Here is a 17871-nt window from a genome sequence, read left to right on the forward strand (position 1 = left end):
CATGTCATGAGTGATGTAATATGCAAGGTAATTAGCAGTGCTTAGTGATGGTGCAAGTTATAGATACATTAGGGCAGGATTTATAGTTACTTGAGATAACTACAACTTTCAGTGGTTTTGTTCTTTTAAAACTATATGTTTCAATCGACCTTTTCACCTATTTTTTCCCAATTTTATTTATGCAATATAAATCAACTTATACAGAATTGCACCGAACATTAGTCTCACTTCATCATCATCACATCTCGTTCCACCCTTCCAGGTACGATGTCTAGACTATGCCAGCTCTACAGTCCGCATCTTTTTACGTAATGCTACAATACAGAGCGTATGGCCGAACAATACAGTAGTGGCTGTATAATAGTCTATCACAAGCTGCTTAACACTTGAATATTGTAGAAGTGTGCAAGTTTATCCATATCAGTCACAGTGCATAGTATATTGAATCCTAACAATTAAACAATGATACTGCAATGCATGTTACCGGATACAAACATGAAGAGAGAGCAGCTGTCACCGGCCCATCGACCAGACAACAGTATTCAGTTGGGACAGGCGCTTAGAGGGGCCAGCGGACATCCAACCTGCGGTTAAACAGGTTCCTCAAACGAGGAAGGAGGGAGGGGGGAAGCCCCGCGATGGAGCGTAGAATCGAAGGGAGAGGGACATATCATCATCCAGCCAATCACAGCCACATATCCGCAAACCGCCTATTTACTGCCCAGTCGGGCATGTCAGTATCAGCTCTTAACTATTGGGTTTGTCTGCTGAGGAGTCGTCCCCATCCTCCACTGGCTCTCCATGCAGCCCCTCGATCATACCACACCAGACCTCCAGATCTCGCTCAGCATGTTCATCCACACATATCTTACGGAGTTGGCATTCCTCCGCAGTCGCCCACTCAATGAGGTCAGATAGCCACATATCATGCAACGGGGGCACTGGGTTTGCCCACTGGATCGCAATGCGCCTCTTGGCCAAAACAAGCCCCAGCTGTGCGAATCAGTATGCCATTTTCCGCCCTTTTTTAGGAGTGGGAAAAAGTCCCAGCAAGCAGTGACTCATTGTTACCTTCACGCTCACAGCCGTCACATCTATCAATGTCTGCCCTATCTGGCGCAAAAAGGGTTTAACAGAGCTACAAGCCCATGTTACGTGTTCAAAAGTGGCTGGGGATGCGCCGCAGCGGGCACATCTGTCAGGTCGCGATGGGCATATTTTGTGAAGGCGTTGCGGGGTCAAATATGCTCTATGTAGATAGTAAAAGTGTGTCAGTTTAAATCTAGCATTGCTAGTCCTATCCCATACCAGTGAGCAGGTCCTATTCCATTCCCCATCAGTAAGTGGAGTTCCCAGGTCCGCATCCCATCGAGCTCTTGTCCTGTTTATGTTTATCTGCCTATCTCTTTTTAGAGCCTTGTAGGTTAAGGAGAGGAGACCACGTTCACAACCTGGTACAATAAGAGCCATTACGAGGTGGGATTTAGTGGGCTCCGCGGGGAAAGATGTCCAAATCTCCCAGGCTGTTCGTGATAGGCTTGCATATTGCAGGAATTGTTCCCGGTCAACTCCAAATAGGGACTCGGCCTCTCCTCGTGTGACAAATGTGCCATTTTGGTATAAATCACTAGCATTATTACATCTGCCTGCTCGCCATTTCGAGAAGTCCAGTATATCAGTGACTCTAGCAAAGGGGCAGATCCACCAGAGCGGAAGTAGGCACGCATAGGGTGCTCTCTGCAGTACCAGCGTAACAGCTTGCTCCCAAATCCACAACACCTGTGCTACTAGGAAGGGGACATCCTGCGGAAGCCTAGAGCCACCCATTAGTAGGCCTGGTAGTCGAGATGTACATATAGAGCCTTCTAACAATTCTTATTCCCAGTTGGGGGAATCTTCGCACCACATGGCCACATACTGCAGCAAGCCCGCCCTGTAGTATAGATGTAGGTCTGGTAGCCCCAATCTCCCGTCGGCCAAATCTAACTTCAACACCTCAATGCGAACTCTGCATCTTTTACCTGCCCAGACTAGGGACAGCAGCAGTTTATCTACCTGTCGAAACAAAGAAGTGGGTAGTTCACAGAACAAGTTTTGCATAACATACAGGCAACGCAGGAGTAAGACCATTTTACTGAGTGCAATTCTGCCCATTACCGACAGTGGGAGGGTGGTCCAAAATTGGACCGAGGTTCGGAGACCATCCATCACTCTACCCATGTTCAATTTATATTGTAATTGAGGGGAGTGCGCTGCATGTCCAAGTACTGAAAGGACTCAGTCTCCCATGCCAAATCCACCTGCTGCAACAGTCGTCAGACCTGCCATAGGGTACAACACTGTCTCCCGATGGTTGACACGGAGGTCAGATATCCCACCAAATGTGTGCATCATTTGTAACAAGAGCGGGATCGACCGTTCCGTGTCTGTAACGTACACTAGAGCATCATCTGCATATAGTGATACTATGTGCGTTCTTGTCCCCACAAGCATGCCCCACCTCTGCAGGTCTGCCCTCAGTAGTATGGCCAGAGGCTCCATAGCCAACGCAAACAGCAGCGGCACTAGTGGGCAGCCCTGCCATGTGCCCCGTTTAATATCAAATGAGTCTGACACTATCGCTCCAGTACGCACCCGCGCCCGCGTTGATGTATACAGCAGATGCAGCCATGACAGGAAGTTTGGTCCAATGCCCATCCTGCTCAGTACCTCCCATAAGTGGTCCCAGGACAGAGTATCAAATGCCTTTTCTATATCTAAGGTCACCAGCGTAGCGCGGATTGCAGAGTGGCGCGTCTCATGCATTACATGCGATAACCTCATATGGGTTCCCCTCCCAGGAATGAATCCACATTGATCCTCCCGCACTAGATGGGTTACCACTCGCCGTAAGCGCATTGCCAGTTCCTTAACAAGTAGTTTCACGTCAACATTAAGCATGGACAGTTGCCTATCGGAACCCAGGCCAGCTGTATCCTTCCGTTGTTTTGGTATCATAACTATCCATACTTCCCTCATGTGTTTTGGCAAGGTGCCTTCTCTACGTGCCTAGTGAAATGTTTCCAACAATCGGAGGAGAACCGTTGCTGAATATGTTCGGTAAAACTCAACTGGTATCCCATCGGGACCGGGCGTTTTACCATGCGTCATGGCCCCCAGGGCTTCCAGTAACTTCTCCAGCGACACCTCCCACTCCAGTTCCTCCGTCCAAGCCTCAGTAAGCCAGGGAAGTCAGAGCCCGTCCAGGTACCTGCACATTTGACATCTATTCTTGCGCTTCGGCTAAGTGTATATGGTTTTTAGGTGATCTCGCAAAAGTAGATTCACACGTGCTTGCCCCAAAAACCTTTCCCCGGATGGTCCACGGAGAGACAGGATTATTAGTATAGGGCGTTTGCGCCTGAGTAGCCAAGCTAGCATGTGCCCTGAGCGGTCCCCCTCGCGATACATCCGCTGTCTAAAGTCCTTATGGACATAGTTTTCCAGCCTATTCCAAATGGCTCCTATTCTTCTGTGCACCACGCGGCAGTCAGCCTCCGATGTGTCCCCACTGTCGACTTGGCGCTGGAGGGCAGCCAGGATGTCCACCGGCTGTGCGAGGTCCCGGTCCAGTTTTTTCCTATTACCGTATGATTTACAAAGGCTTTCGCCTCTTATGACGACCTTTAGGGCCTCCCATTCTATGCCGCAGGTCTGGGTCGTGGTCTAGTTCACGCTAAAATATCCATTCAGCACTGCCTGTCCGTCTCCCTTATATTCAGGGTCCCCAAGTAGCTCCGGCCTCAATCGCCACAGGGGGATCGCCGGCTTGGGCGCATGCGTCCCACATTCTAATCACAGAGGGGCATGATCTGAGAGGAATCTAGCCTGATAGACAGCTCGACGGCCATCAAGCGTGCCGTCGTTTGCTAGCAGAAGTCTATCCAATATGCTCTGAGCCCCATGTATGGGCGTGTAACAAGAAAATATTTTGGACGTGGGGAGTAGTTCCCTCCATATATCCATGAAGTGCAGGCTTCTCATAACCTTGAGGAGCTTGGCAGTCATATGAGGCTTAGTGCCCAGTTTCGGCGCGTTCCTATCCACAGTGCCATCTAAGACACAATTAAAATCACCCACCCAGATGATGGCCATCCCCATGTAAAGTACTAATTCTTGTTGGAGCTTTTTAAAGAACTCTGCATCATCTGAGTTGTGGGCATATATATTTAAGATGCAGAGTTTGCGCCCGTCTAATTCTCCGTGTAAAAATATATAGTGGCTTTGCACGTCAGCCATTAGAGTTTTTAGTTGGAATGGGGTCCCAGGGGCAACCCAGACCGACACCCCGCTAGCATAGGATGAATAGGTTGCCGAATATAACTGTCCCAGCCACTTTTTCAGTAATTTCTGCGCTTCATTATCCATCAAGTGTGTCTCCTGTAGGATGGCAATGTGGGCACCTATTCGTCTAAGGTAGGTGGGTACTCTATAGCGCTTTACAAGAGTTCAGCCCCCTCACATCCCATGTAACAATTCTCATTAGGGTACCCATCATGATCCATGCCAACCCACAATCACCACCTCACCCCTCGTCCACCCCTCCTCCCCGACCGCATCTACCCCAGCCTTGCATTCCAGTCCAGCGCGCATTCGACAGTGTAACTCCATGTCTTCTCTTCATCCCAATGCAAACAGTATGCCTATTTTATAAAACAGAACTCCAACTCCAACCATGAATCACATTCAACACCCCCATCCCTTCCCGGGTAAACACCTCCCTCAACTAGTGTCTGCCCAATCCGTGTGTGCGCCCCGCTATCCACTCCAGAATCCAGAGGAGAAGGAGAGCGAATCGCTGCCCCCACTCGATAGCAAGGTACTGTTCAAGATGGTGTGACCAACTCACAAGTAGTTCTTCAACAGCTCTTAGACAACCATCCAACCACACACACACTGTACCCAAATAACTTAGCTTATCACTGCAAAAAAAGCATTAACAACAACAACACATGCCCCACTTAGAGAAAGAAAAGATAGGAAGACAAGTTTAGTTGTGGCCAAAGGGAGAGAGCGTGTGTGTTAGATCACCCCATCCTCGTGTTTTGTTGCCATCTCAAGTCACCACCTCCCCCAGCACTGGTAGGCAGTGTGATAGAAAAGAGAGGGGGAGAGAGTAAGAGGGAGGAGAGCAGGAAGAAGGTAGATTAATATTTCCAAGCCTGGTATGAGCCCAGCTCTCGAATTCCAACTCAGTGTCTCATCAATGTCTCTCAGGTGTTGGCATTGTCCAAGTCTGGAGTCAGGCCATCCTCGCCGCGTGGCGATCTGGAACGCGAGGATGCCTCCGAGGTGACGGATTTCACTAACAGTCTGGCATCCTCATGCTCCTGTCTTCTCCGTTCCATACTCAGGGTGCCATCTGGACGCACTATCACTCTGTCGCCACTGCTGGTGTGGGGGTGCCTTTTATTCCTGGGCGCAGTGACCTGTGAATCACCTGCCCCCTGGATCCCCCCGCGGCTCCCTCTGTGTGGGGTTTCCAGGGGTCCTTCACCATCTCTTAGACTCAGTAAGGGGGGACACATGCCCCCTCCTGTTGATAAAAAACAAAACAAAGGGTGAACCAATGGGTTAGACGCAGACCCTGTCTATACTGACTGTAACTCATGCTCTAACTCTCACCCTCATCATGCACAGCTAATGACCTCATATATTACATCACTAATGACATGTTCTATAACATCATGATAACATCACTGTGACGTTTGAAATAACAGAATTTTTTACAAGACTGTGCATACTAGAGATAAATATAACTAGCAAATTTCAGCAAAAGACAAAGTTAACAATGTGCTGATGATATCTTGATCTTCTCAGAAGACATAGAATTGGCCATTCTATGTCTTTTTAACATTATACTATTATTTTCTACAGTTTCTGGATATATACTTAATAAAGAGAAAACTGAAGTCTTTCCACTAAATAATCTGTGCCTCTCTTCACATCTGGGGAACTCAGGATTAAGATAGCAACTCACACATCTTAAATACCTAGGTATTTGGTTCTGCAAAGATATTACGGAGACATTACAATATAATGAAATACAAACTTTTTCGAAAGTCAAAGAGTTGTTAACAGGGTGGTCAGCAAAATTCATATCCTGGAGGGACAGGATACAAACTCTTAAAATGATAATTACACCATTAATTAACTTCATATCCTCTATGCTACCTCTGAAACCTTTGCCATCTTTTTTCCATGAAATTGACAATATAGCATCTAAATTTCTCTGGAACGGTAAGAAAGCAAGAACCTCATATAAAGTGCTTAGGAAAACATTAGCTCTTGGTGGTTGTAACTTTCCAAATTGGAAACTTTATCAAACGGCCTTTTTACCGGCACAAGGGGCTGTTTGGCTACTACCACCAAGATTAAATGCCCCCTGATGGTTAGAGATTGAACAGGATATTTGTTTCCCCTTTAGTCCTGCAGCTCTTATCACAATTTCGAAAACCTCATCTTTTCCATCTCAACTGATATTTTTTTACACTATTAACGCTGTTATACATTTAGATAAAATGCTCCCAGTGATGATACAGAATTCTAGATGGACATCCCTTTGAGATAATAATAAAATCAAGATAGATTGTACAACACAAACAATAACCGAAAGGGGCTGCCAAAGGAATCCGATTAGTCAAAGACCTATATAATAAAGTTGAGGATCCACTTCCTTTTTCAACGTAAGCTACTACACATGAAGGACCAAATCTAGACTTTTATAGTTTCCTTTGAATCAAGGTAAAACTGTCAACGTCCCCTTTACACATACACCCTTCCTTACCAACTAGACTGAAGGTGTGGCATAACTCAGGTCATATTGCTTCAAAAATGTACACGTCTCTCAGAGTCACAAATGCACAATCCTCTGTTTTAACACCCAAATGGTCTAAACATTTGAACACAGAATAATTTAACAATATTTCTGATGATGATTGGCAAAATATTGGTAAATGCTCACTTTTAAACAAAATATCTCCAGCTTTAATACAGTTAAAATTCTTTACTATTCATCTATTACACTGGACCCCACTGAGACTTTACAAATTACATCTACGAGATAGTGATGTCTGTTGGAATTGTAACCTAAAGACAGTTTCTCATGGACATATGTTCTTTGAATGCAAGCTTCTAGAGTCATATTGGAGATTGATAAAAGACAAGGTCTCTGACATTTTCAATACACATATAAACCTCACTTTAGCGATAGTTACCTTGGGCCCGTGGGCTGCTGGAAACACCTTTAATCTTAATCCCAACGATATGGCATTACTGGACTTTTTACTTTCTATAGCAACTAAAGTCATCCTATCTGAAGGGAAATCATTTAAGTTCCTCTCTTATCATATCTGGTGGTCATGGGTCTCATACCTCAGAGGAGCCCATTCTCTTCACTCTAAAATGTCCTTGCCCCATATATCACATATAATTTGGCGCTCCCTAGATAAACACAAGGAAGGCTTTGATACACATGGGATATTGTCTTATTCTTCATTGCTTTCTACATCACTCCTAGGTACATAAAATATACTACCTCCATTTGTTTGTTTAGATATTGTACTTGAGTTCCCCATTCCTCTCCCCTTTTTTTCTCTGTTAGTTAGGTTTTTCAGTTACACTGTGTGTTTTTGGCGATACATTATCTAGATTTGCAATAGCGACATGAGTTATCTGTAGGCACAGAGTTTTATCAATTTGCTTAAGATTTTACAAACTTTTCGATATAAAGTATGTTTTACCATTTCTTTCAGGAATTTTTGTTTGGTAATATAGTATTTAACATGTATCTGAAAAAAATGGTAAAATGGTAAACTGATTTTTGGTCCCTTATGCCCTATCTTCACTATTTGGATTGTCAACATTGAATTTATCGCTCAATACGGATTTATTATGTTTTTTAATAAATGCAATAAAATTCTTTGAACACAAAAAAGAGGCGGTTTATCACCTGTACACAGGACAACCTTGTAAGTGGAATGGGTATGGTCAGGCTATTATCCTAGCGAGAGCAGCAGGTAGATAACAGATACAAGGAACTCTTTAAAACCAATGAGGAGGAAGGCTGTGAGTTTAGTAACTTTTAAGGAAATGTGGGCTTCTAAGCCATACATTAGTGCTTGTGGCAGTGCGGATGGCTCTCACAAATGTGTAGAGATGATTGTTATCAGGTCCCACATACAGACATTTAGGGCCAGATGTTCAAAACTTTTTGCACGTCGCAAACAGCGAATTTTGCTGTTTGCAATGTGCAAAAAGCACATTGTGATGCCCAATCCCCGTTTTGCGAGTCGGTAACCTGGTTACCAATTCGCAAAACAGGACTGCGAGTCGCAATTAGGAAGGGGTGTTCCCTTCCTAATTGCGAGTCGCAGCGCGATGCTGTATTGTTTTGTGACCGCAAACGCGGTCGCAAAACAATCGCAGTTAGCACCCATTTCAAATGGGTGCTAGCCATTCGCAAAAGGGAAGGGGTCCCCATGGGACCCCTTCCCCTTTGTGAATGGCATTGAAAGCATTTTTTCAGAGCAGACAGTGGTCCTATGGACCACTACCTGCTCTGAAAAAATGAAACGAAAATGTTTCATTTTTTAGTTTTGTAATGCATCTCGTTTTCCTTTAAGGAAAACGGGCTGCATTACAATAAAAAAATTGCTTTATTTAAAAGCAGTCACAGACATGGTGGTCTGCTGTCTCCAGCAGGCCACCATCCCTGTGAGTGCTGCGAGTCTCAAGGGGGTCGCAAATTGCGACCCACCTCATTAATATTAATGAGGTGGGCCTTTGCGACACCCTTGCGAGTCGCAGATGGTGTCAGGGACACCATCCTACATTCTGAATTGCGACTCGCAAATTGCGAGTCCCTCTGACTCGCAATTTGTGAGTCGCAATTCAGAAACTACTTACATCTGGCCCTTACTGTACAATTTAAAGGTTATACACTTTCCACACCATCCAAGACCCGAATTCATGCATATTTATGTGGGTGATAGATTACACCTGCACATTTGAACGGTTGGGGCAAAAATACAGTTTCCAACTTGCATATAGTGAGCAGGATGAGTGCGACCCCCCTGTCATGGATTGGGGAACGAAGGGCTTTCTTGCCCCAGAGAAAAGTTAGAAAAATGCAGCTAAATGATTCATTTTGGAATACGTCTCCAACACTTTTGTCTCCGAAGGTGGAATCACGAAATGTTCCAGTGCTGCAAAGTGAGCCCAACTTGCAATCTGACATGGCCTCCCATCATCTCTCCGAAACTATAAACCAATATCCTTATGTTTACCTGGCACTATTTGTCCCATTCTGCCCTTTCTGTGTAGCTTCCCAGTCATTCTACAGAGAATCTACTTAGAATGGGAGGTATGGGAAGATAAAAGTTACTGAAATCTCACAATATTAGCTAGCAGAGCTATACCCTGAGTTGTACACACAGCAGAACTACGCCCTGAGTGGCACAGATATTACATGCTGAGATAGCATAGCTAGGTTACACTGATCCAACAGGGTCAGGCCCTAGGCAACAGTTATATATAGTGATGATAAGGTCATAAACAGATAGCAGTATGGATCATGAAATGCTTCCACATTTCACATGAAAAACCGTGCAAGGAGGTGATCTGTACCTAAGCAAATGACACTGCAAAATCAGCAACACATGTCCCCAAATCAGCGACAATTATTATTTAAAAATGTCTGTGAAATATTTTGTAAAAGCACACATTTTGCCCCAAAGTATCAGCTTGTTATTTCCAATAAATAAACACATTTTGGCCAATGAACCAAAAATTAGCTTGCGTTTTTTTTAAATAGAAACATTCATTGAAATCCACCTACCAGCTTATATTACAAAGCAAATTGGGTCATCAAACATCAGCTTATCATTCTCTGGGAATACCACCAGTGTCTCCCAAATATCAGCTTTCATTCTTAGCAAATAAACACATTTTGTCCAGAAACACCACCTTATTGTTTTCATAAAATACATAAATTTTTTGCCCTCAAAGCCAAGCTTTTTTATTTAGTAGGGAAGCTCGTTGTTCACAAATATTAGCTTACTTGAGTTTTTTGGGCCCCAAATATCAGCATATGACTTCCAGTAGGCACAATATTCTTATAAACGTAAATAAAACAAGCATGGAATAATTCAACGCTAATATATTTATTCAGTTTACTCATATTACTAGCTACATAGGTCCCTTTCTTTTAAAAAGTTATTTTTTTCATGTTATGCACAAATACAATTCATGTATGTTTATTGCGTTGATTATATACACATATGTCAGTCATTGTCAACATGGTCCCAGGTGTCCACATTACGTGCCAGTGATTGCCATCTTGTGTTTAGGTACGTCATCATATGGCAGTCAGTACCTGTAGCCCTGGCAGCCCAGCAGTGCTGCCATGTGCCCAAACATGCCTCTATACCAACCAATGCCACCGTGTGCTCAGGTGTTCTCCACCTACCTGTCAAACTTGCCATTAATTAATATCTAGGACACATAATCGGTAGTGAAGCATATGTGTATGTAATAGGTTCATTCTGCCGCCTAGGTTCTCACCTCTCCAACGCTGGCTGATCGGAATCGGCTGTCACCAGGGCGAATGAGGGAGAGGCATGGACCAGGGAATAGGTTTGCTGGTTCTGAGGGCGCACTCAGTGGGCACCCTCAGTACTGATCAATGTGCGCTCGCAAAGTCAGACCAGTGCAGTTGCACCACACCGGTGAGCCCATGCCTTCCCGTGCTCCCTTCCCATGCGGCTGGAACGTCAGCCTTAACTTTTAACGGCTTACCGGCTCCTGTGAGGAGAAAGGGGTGCAAGGTATGGAACAAAAAGTATATCAGGCTCGCCGTGTGATGTCATAATGCTTGTCAGGTACATATGCAAGACGTTTCTGTGGAGCTTGGGACACATGACTTAGGCCCTCATTCTGACCTTGGCGGTCTTTTCGCAAGACCGCTGAGTTACCGCCGCGGTGAAGACCGCCGACCGCGGCGAAGACCGCCGACCGCGGCGGTGTGCCGCTGTGCGCATTCTGACCGCTGGGAGCGTTCCGCCGGAAAACCGCCAGCAGCCACACTGGCGGTCGGCGGGAAAGTGGAGACTGGTCAACCTCCACCGCCACGCCAGCAGAACACCGCCCACAGAATTACGACCCACATTTCTGTGTGGCGGTCTTCTGTTGGCGGTCTTCTGTTGGCGGTCACGTCCCTATGGCTCCCGTCGCCTCCCGGAGGACCAACGCACAAGGTAAGTTGATCGTCCGTGAGGGGAGGGGGTGGGGGGGTGTTGTGTGATGTGGGCGTGCATGGGGGTGTGCGTGTGAGTGTGTAGAGGGAGTGTGTGAGTGCGTGTATGCGGGCGGGGGGTGCTGCTGTGTCTATGGGTAATGTGTGCTGTTCGGCAGGTGCGCATGTCGGCATGTATGTGTGCGGGTATGTGTCCCCGTTGTGTATGTGTGTGTAGGGGGTGTGTATATGTGCATGTTGGGGGTGTGTGCATGTCGGGGTACATGTATGTGCATGTCGGGGTGGGGGTGGGGAGGGGGTTCGTACCACCTCTGGGGGGTGGCAGGGGGGTGGAGGGTGTGGGGGGAGGACTCGGGTGGGTAGTGGGGGGTGGGGGAGACCCCTATCAGTGCCAGGGAAGGAATTCCCTGGCCCCGATAGTGCTTACCGCCATGGTTCGCACGGCGGTTCCCGCCCGCAAGAAACCGCGGCGGTAGGCAGGGTCATAATACCCTTGGCGGTCTTGGGACGACCGCCGGGCCGGAGTGCGCAAACTCCAGCCCCGCGGTCATGACCGCCGTGGCGGTCGGAGTGGAGAAGTAGCGGTCGGTCGCGGCGGGGACCGCCGCGGTCAGAATGCCATTTTTAATACCGCCGGTCTGTTCGCGGTCCGACCGCCGTCTCTCCGCCGACCGCCAGGGTCAGAATGAGGGCCTTAGTCACGTCAGGCACACATGTTAGTATCTGGCACCATCTAGTGTTGTAAACTATGTCATTGCCACCTGCCAGAGAAATTGCAGCACGAGACCAGGGACCTGAAAACTGCGGAGTGAGTACATGAGCTCCCTCCCTATCTGACGGCTTTGATCCTTATATCAGGACAGAGAACCTCATAGCGTTCTACTGTGGGAAGAATGAAATGGCATATATTGATGTTAAATAAATACAAGCGGTCCCAGTTTGTTTTGTATTTTGTTTGCTTTTATTTTTAACGTGAATGGGGTCGTTTCTCTTCCAGCATTGTAACTGCAGCTATGAGCACTGCGTCTGTGTTGATCTCAGCGGGGGTGCTCCTGGGAAAGGTAAACCCCGTTCAGCTTGTTTTCCTGACAGTATTTGAAGTTACTGCATTTTCTGCTAACCGATGGGTCCTCACAGAGTTCCTTAAGGTAAGGTGATTTGTTTCCAATTTCTAATTAGTCAATGCTACTTTCTCCGTTCCCGTTGTGCTTCAAAGAAAGTTGAAATGTTTAATTGGATGTTTGTGTGCTACATTTGGGCCCACACTTCTAGGAACGTGACCAATATTCACGGAGAAGATGTGGGAACACAGTAGCAAAAGACAACATTCTGCGGAGAAGAAACAAGATAGAAACATTTAGGGTTAGAAACTATGTGAAGCGTTTTGTGAATCAGTCAGACTGTCAGAAATCACTTATAAACATTAGCTACTTTTTTGAACACGCTGTAAAATTAACCAGAATCGATAGAATTAAAAAAGAAGAAGAAAAGGGACAAATACAGAAAGAGACAAAGACAAAGTAAAAAGAGATAAGGTAAAATAAAGAACGAGAGATAGAAAGGCAAAAGGAGGAAGAATCCAAGAAAGGAAAATAAAGACTTGGAAGAAAGTTGTAAAAACACGAACGATTGTTAAACACTGAGTAAGTTACCTGTCAGAAATACATTAATCCTCGGTAGCCTCCCTCTCTGTGGCATTGCTGCATCTATTCATTAACTGTTAGATGCTTAGATGCTTAGGCATGTTTTCCTTAGAGCTTCGATCAAAGATACATTGTTTGCTGAGACCATCTGTAGGTACCAATTCTGCAAAAGGTTAAAACATAAAAAAAAACTTGATCAACATAAATATAATGGCGCTAGACTATATACAGGGAGTTTCAGGGGGAAGTACTATTAATAAAGTTCTTAAAAGTAATTCCTTTACATCTGTGCTACAACAATTTTCATATAAAGTCGTTATGGCTGCTTTTTCTTGACAGTGTTTCATCCATGGAGGGATATAGGGTCATCATCAGGACGTAATGGGTAACCTCCGCAGACATCAGAGCCTTATGTCACTAAGGAGTATATCAAAAATGATTATTAGAAAAAGAATCAAGGCAGAATCAAGAAAAGTATAAAACATTGCCTAGGGATTGACAACACTTTGGGCTTCAAGGAGGTAATGAACACATCTCATTTGACCAACTTCTGATTTATAACATTCTGTTTCATGGATTTCGACTTCTCCAGGTGTTGCTTCGTGAAGTTCTGTTTTACTAGGTTCTGGTTTCCCAAGTTCTGATTCATCAGGTTATGTTTCAGCAGATTGTGCTTCTCAAAGTTCCTGCTGGGCATGCTGCACTTGTGCTCACGGAACTGTCAGGTGTTTTCATCTGTTACACAGCCCTTAGTTTGTGGTGTGCTTCTTCCTTACATTGGTCTGTGGGGTGGGTCTAAGCGCATTGCTTCTCTGTGGTCTATTCCTCATGGGTTTTTGGATCAGAACCCACCCTGTGCTGATACCAAGTTGAACAGCATAAGATTTTAGGCTGGCATATTGTTAGTCCACAGCCCACCATTTTTTGGCCTCTTTGCTGTTGGACCCTTGAGACCCAAGGCTGCAGCTGTCAACAAGATATATGTTTGCAAAGTGGCTTCCTGTTTGTATTGTGATAGCCTCCGTTCTTAAGGAACAGAAATTTGATCCCCCAGTTTTCACACATTCCTATACATGATATAGTGGCTCCTTGTCACAGAATCCACGTGGATGCCACCTTAATCGTGGAGAATTCTCTAACTTTGCTGCACTCTTTACTCCTCCTTTCTGGCACTAAGAGAATGATAGTGGAGGTGCCCTGCTACTCTCTGTCCACAGTTGCCTAGCTGGTAGAACTTAGGGTTACATCTACCAAAATGTCTCTACTATCACTTGCAGTGATTCCAGGGGACTCCTCCCACAGATCATCTCCAACAATCTTATATCAATACTAATTCAAATACACAAAGAGTTATCGTCCTAGTGCAACATTTGATGACAGCATGGAGGGGCCACTTTGATAAGACCTGTGTGATCACCTCTCTAATCAGTCAGTCATAAAACTTTTTTCGATTTTGAAAAATCATAAAAACACCGAAAATATTGAAATAGCAATCTCAACATTATCCCGTGCACAAAAAGGAACACCAATTAAATAAATAAAAGCATCATGCTGCTCACAAAGCACTAATACAATTAAAATATATTAAAAGCACAAAACCTATTACGTGTTATAGACAAATTGGATAATCTTAGAGGGGTCACTATTAACCGGTTAAAAAGAAAATGCAATTATAAATGTTTACATAAGCTGCATTCACATCAACACCTCAATTAATTTCCTCATCAATTCAGAATAACTGTTAACCATAGCGTTTCCTAATAGAAAGAGCCTTTCTTATAATGTTAAGAACAGCAAAACAAATGTCATCGATTTCCAATGAGTACAATAGTCTACGGCTGTCTTAGCATGAGCTAGGCCTAAGCAATCTCAAAAGGTTTGGGGCAAAAAAGATGTAGTTAGAGAGTGATAAAGTGAGCATAAAAGTAAAAAGTGAACAGTTGATTGCTTCGATGTAGTGTCACAAGGTCATGGAGGAAGATTTGCCACCCGTCCTCCTTGTATAGGAAATGGCGCTAATAAATGCACAGTACACAGGCAAAATCTGGTCAAATAAAATCTGTGCTGGGAATTTAAAATAAGTGACAAATAAAATTGCATCGCTGGAGCAAACAATATATCACTGGAATTATTCAAAGGGCATTGCTGGTGGTGGGTAGCTGATGCCCTTTCCATATAAGCTACCTTTAAATGGGCTTTTGCAGAAAGCGAAATGTGAGCTGGATCATCAAAAAATCAGTAAGCCCCTGTTCACCAAAAATGTGTTTAATGCATCCTAGCCACAGCATGTTTTAATAGTTGTGCAAAGGCAGGCAGCCAGATACAATTTGTCAAGAGAATTCTAATTCAGCTGTGAGCCATATTTTAACCCATAACAGTAGGGGAGCAACACCAATGGAGTCTTCCAGATCATTTAAGCCCACTTATGAGTGACAAAAAGAGGTTGAGGACCCTTGAGAGACTATCAATAATCTCCTAAGAAAGGCATTCTCTACAACCCAGAGCTTTGACCAATCATTGTGCCACCACACTCAAGCCCCATAGGTGGTGATTCACAAACATTTCGCTTTGTAAAGGGTCAGCATTTTTTTAACTGGCTTCTGTCCAAGCTTTGCTACAAAAGTGAAAAAGTGCTTTGGCTTCTCTATTACCTTGCTGCACCCTTAGTGTTAAAAGAGGATCTCACTTCAGTTGATTGTTGATTGAAAACATACCCAAATAGCAGAAGCCTGAAACTTTGTTATCAGAATTTACTTGTAAGTAAAAGGTTTTGGTTTTAATTGTTTTTGAGCCACACACCCTCATGTATGATTTTTAAAAGATTCACTTTCAAGTCCAAATAGGACATGAACTCTACAAAAGCATCAAGGACTTTCTGTAGACTATTTGCTGTCCTTGCTAGATGGGCAGCACCATCTGCCTAAAGGAGCAACGAGATGGAATAATTACCAATCCTTAGATAATCTAATTTATCTTCAGCAAAAAAGCCTCACAACCATTTATATAAACAAGAAACAAAAAATGCGCCAGGTTGCACACCTGTCGGACACCCTTAGTTGAAATTAGGGGATCAGTTCTATCTCCTCCAGGGCCATAACGTATTTTCACCCTAGTGTTCCAGTGAAGCCTCCAGATGAGAATAACCAGGGGTTCCTTGATTTCCCATATCCCCCATCATACTCCAAAGTTTATTATGGTGTACTGTGCTGAAGGCACTCAGCAGGTTCAAAAAGGCCAGATGTAGCAAGTTCTTCATGGACTTTTTGTACTTACTGAAAATTAACGCTAAATTAAGACACTACTCAACTGTCCCACAACCTTGTCTAAAGCCATACTGAGTCCTTGAAAATACATTATTTTCACTGGCCCACACTTTCAAGCGAGCTAACAGCACCCTGCCAGAATGTTGGCCATTGCATCTATCAAAGAAATTGGCCTGTAGCACACCGGGTCGTTTCTATCGCCTTTTTAAAAAATTGGGACCACAGTGGCCTCTTTCCAAGAAGCAGGAAGTGGGTCAAGAACAGCCGCCCTAAAAATATTATTTAGAATTGGGGCCCAAAGAGCAGGGTTGTTTTAAAAAAGATCTAGCAGGACACACTGTCTGGGCTAGGCACTTTCCTGCAAATGCCCTGATTAATTGCTGACTCCACCTCCTCACAGAGACTGATTGACTAAATTGAGTATCCTGATCCATATCTTTAATTATCATGGTGTCCCTTTTCTCCTTATCAGTCACCTTGCCAAGGGGATTAAAGATGCGAGTGACATGTGCAACCCATTCTGTCCCAGTAATAAGCAGTCAATCTCTGATTTAAGTCCCTCAGTAAACAACAGATGATTGACAATGTCCCAAAACTTCCTTGAGTCCCTTAGATGACCTGCGCCCAATAAGTCAGATCAGGCTTCATTTCTAAGCTCTTTCTTTCTAGCTTCAAGTGTAGCCTTGTAGTCCTTCCGTGCTGCACAAACTAAATCCTTATTTCTTGGGGCCTTATGAAGGGCAGCTTTTAACTGTTTCTGAGTTTTTGTGCATGCACTATCAATCCAACAAAAAGGTGGAACAGATGGGGTAGAGCATTTAATTGTTAGCTCGGAAGATATGGCACGACACAGTGACTCAAAATCCCTAATTAGTTCAGTAGGGGTAGCCTCAGTTGACAAACAGCTGTTCATTATACAGGAATTCTCACTGACAATTTTAGCTTCAAAGACTTGCACTCTATACGCTCCCATTTTAGTCTAAGACCCTGGTTTAAACTACACTTAAAGGGAATTGAATGGGTTACCCAAGCCCCTTCCCCATATTTTAAATTTAAACTGGTTACTAAAGGATTGTGATCACTAGCACAGTTCGGTATATCTCTGAAGTCCTTGACCAGGCTACTATGGTTGCTAGAAATTAACATAAACTCAAATATGCTTGATCTGGACCCTCCTGAAAAAGTAGAATAAGATGAAAGGTTATCTCTAAAAGTCAGACAAAATAATTAAATCATCAGAGAGAACAATGTTATTTAAAGGATCTCCATATTGAGAATGTCTAAAATGGTTAATTGCCTAACTAGCCTTATTTTCCAGGCCACACACCCTAAGTTTAAGTTTAAGTTAATGGTTTTATAGAGTGCATGGCTACCCGAAGGCTTCCCAGTGCTAGGGAGGGAAAATTAGACTTAAGCAAGATCTATACTGTGAACAAGAATGTGTTCAGCTTCTTCCGAAATGCAAATTCTGATTGTTCCTGGTGGAGATCCAGGAGAAGTGAATTCCAAAGATACACAGTTTTAACTAAGAAAGAACCGCCTCCCCAAGTTACCTTCTTAAAGCGAGGTATGGTCACCAGAGAGGCAGATGAAGACCTAAGTGCCCTCTGAGGGACGTAGGGTGTGGTAATCGTCCTAAGAAACAAGTGACCTTTATTTTGAAGAGCTTTGT

At 44.3% G+C, this 17871-nt stretch overlaps 1 protein-coding gene across 1 annotated transcript in view; it reads left to right on the forward strand.

Annotated features, from left to right (window-relative positions):
• RHCE (Rh blood group CcEe antigens) overlaps window positions 1-17871 on the forward strand; it is a 194833-nt gene that overhangs the window by 84144 nt on the left and 92818 nt on the right. The window contains exon 3 of the mRNA XM_069223925.1: window positions 12291-12441. Coding sequence (XP_069080026.1) covers window positions 12291-12441 — 151 coding nt within the window. The remainder of the gene's footprint in view (window positions 1-12290; window positions 12442-17871) is intronic.

This window comes from Pleurodeles waltl, chromosome 3_1 (genome assembly GCF_031143425.1).
Source record: "Pleurodeles waltl isolate 20211129_DDA chromosome 3_1, aPleWal1.hap1.20221129, whole genome shotgun sequence".
NCBI classification, from domain to species: domain Eukaryota; kingdom Metazoa; phylum Chordata; class Amphibia; order Caudata; family Salamandridae; genus Pleurodeles; species Pleurodeles waltl.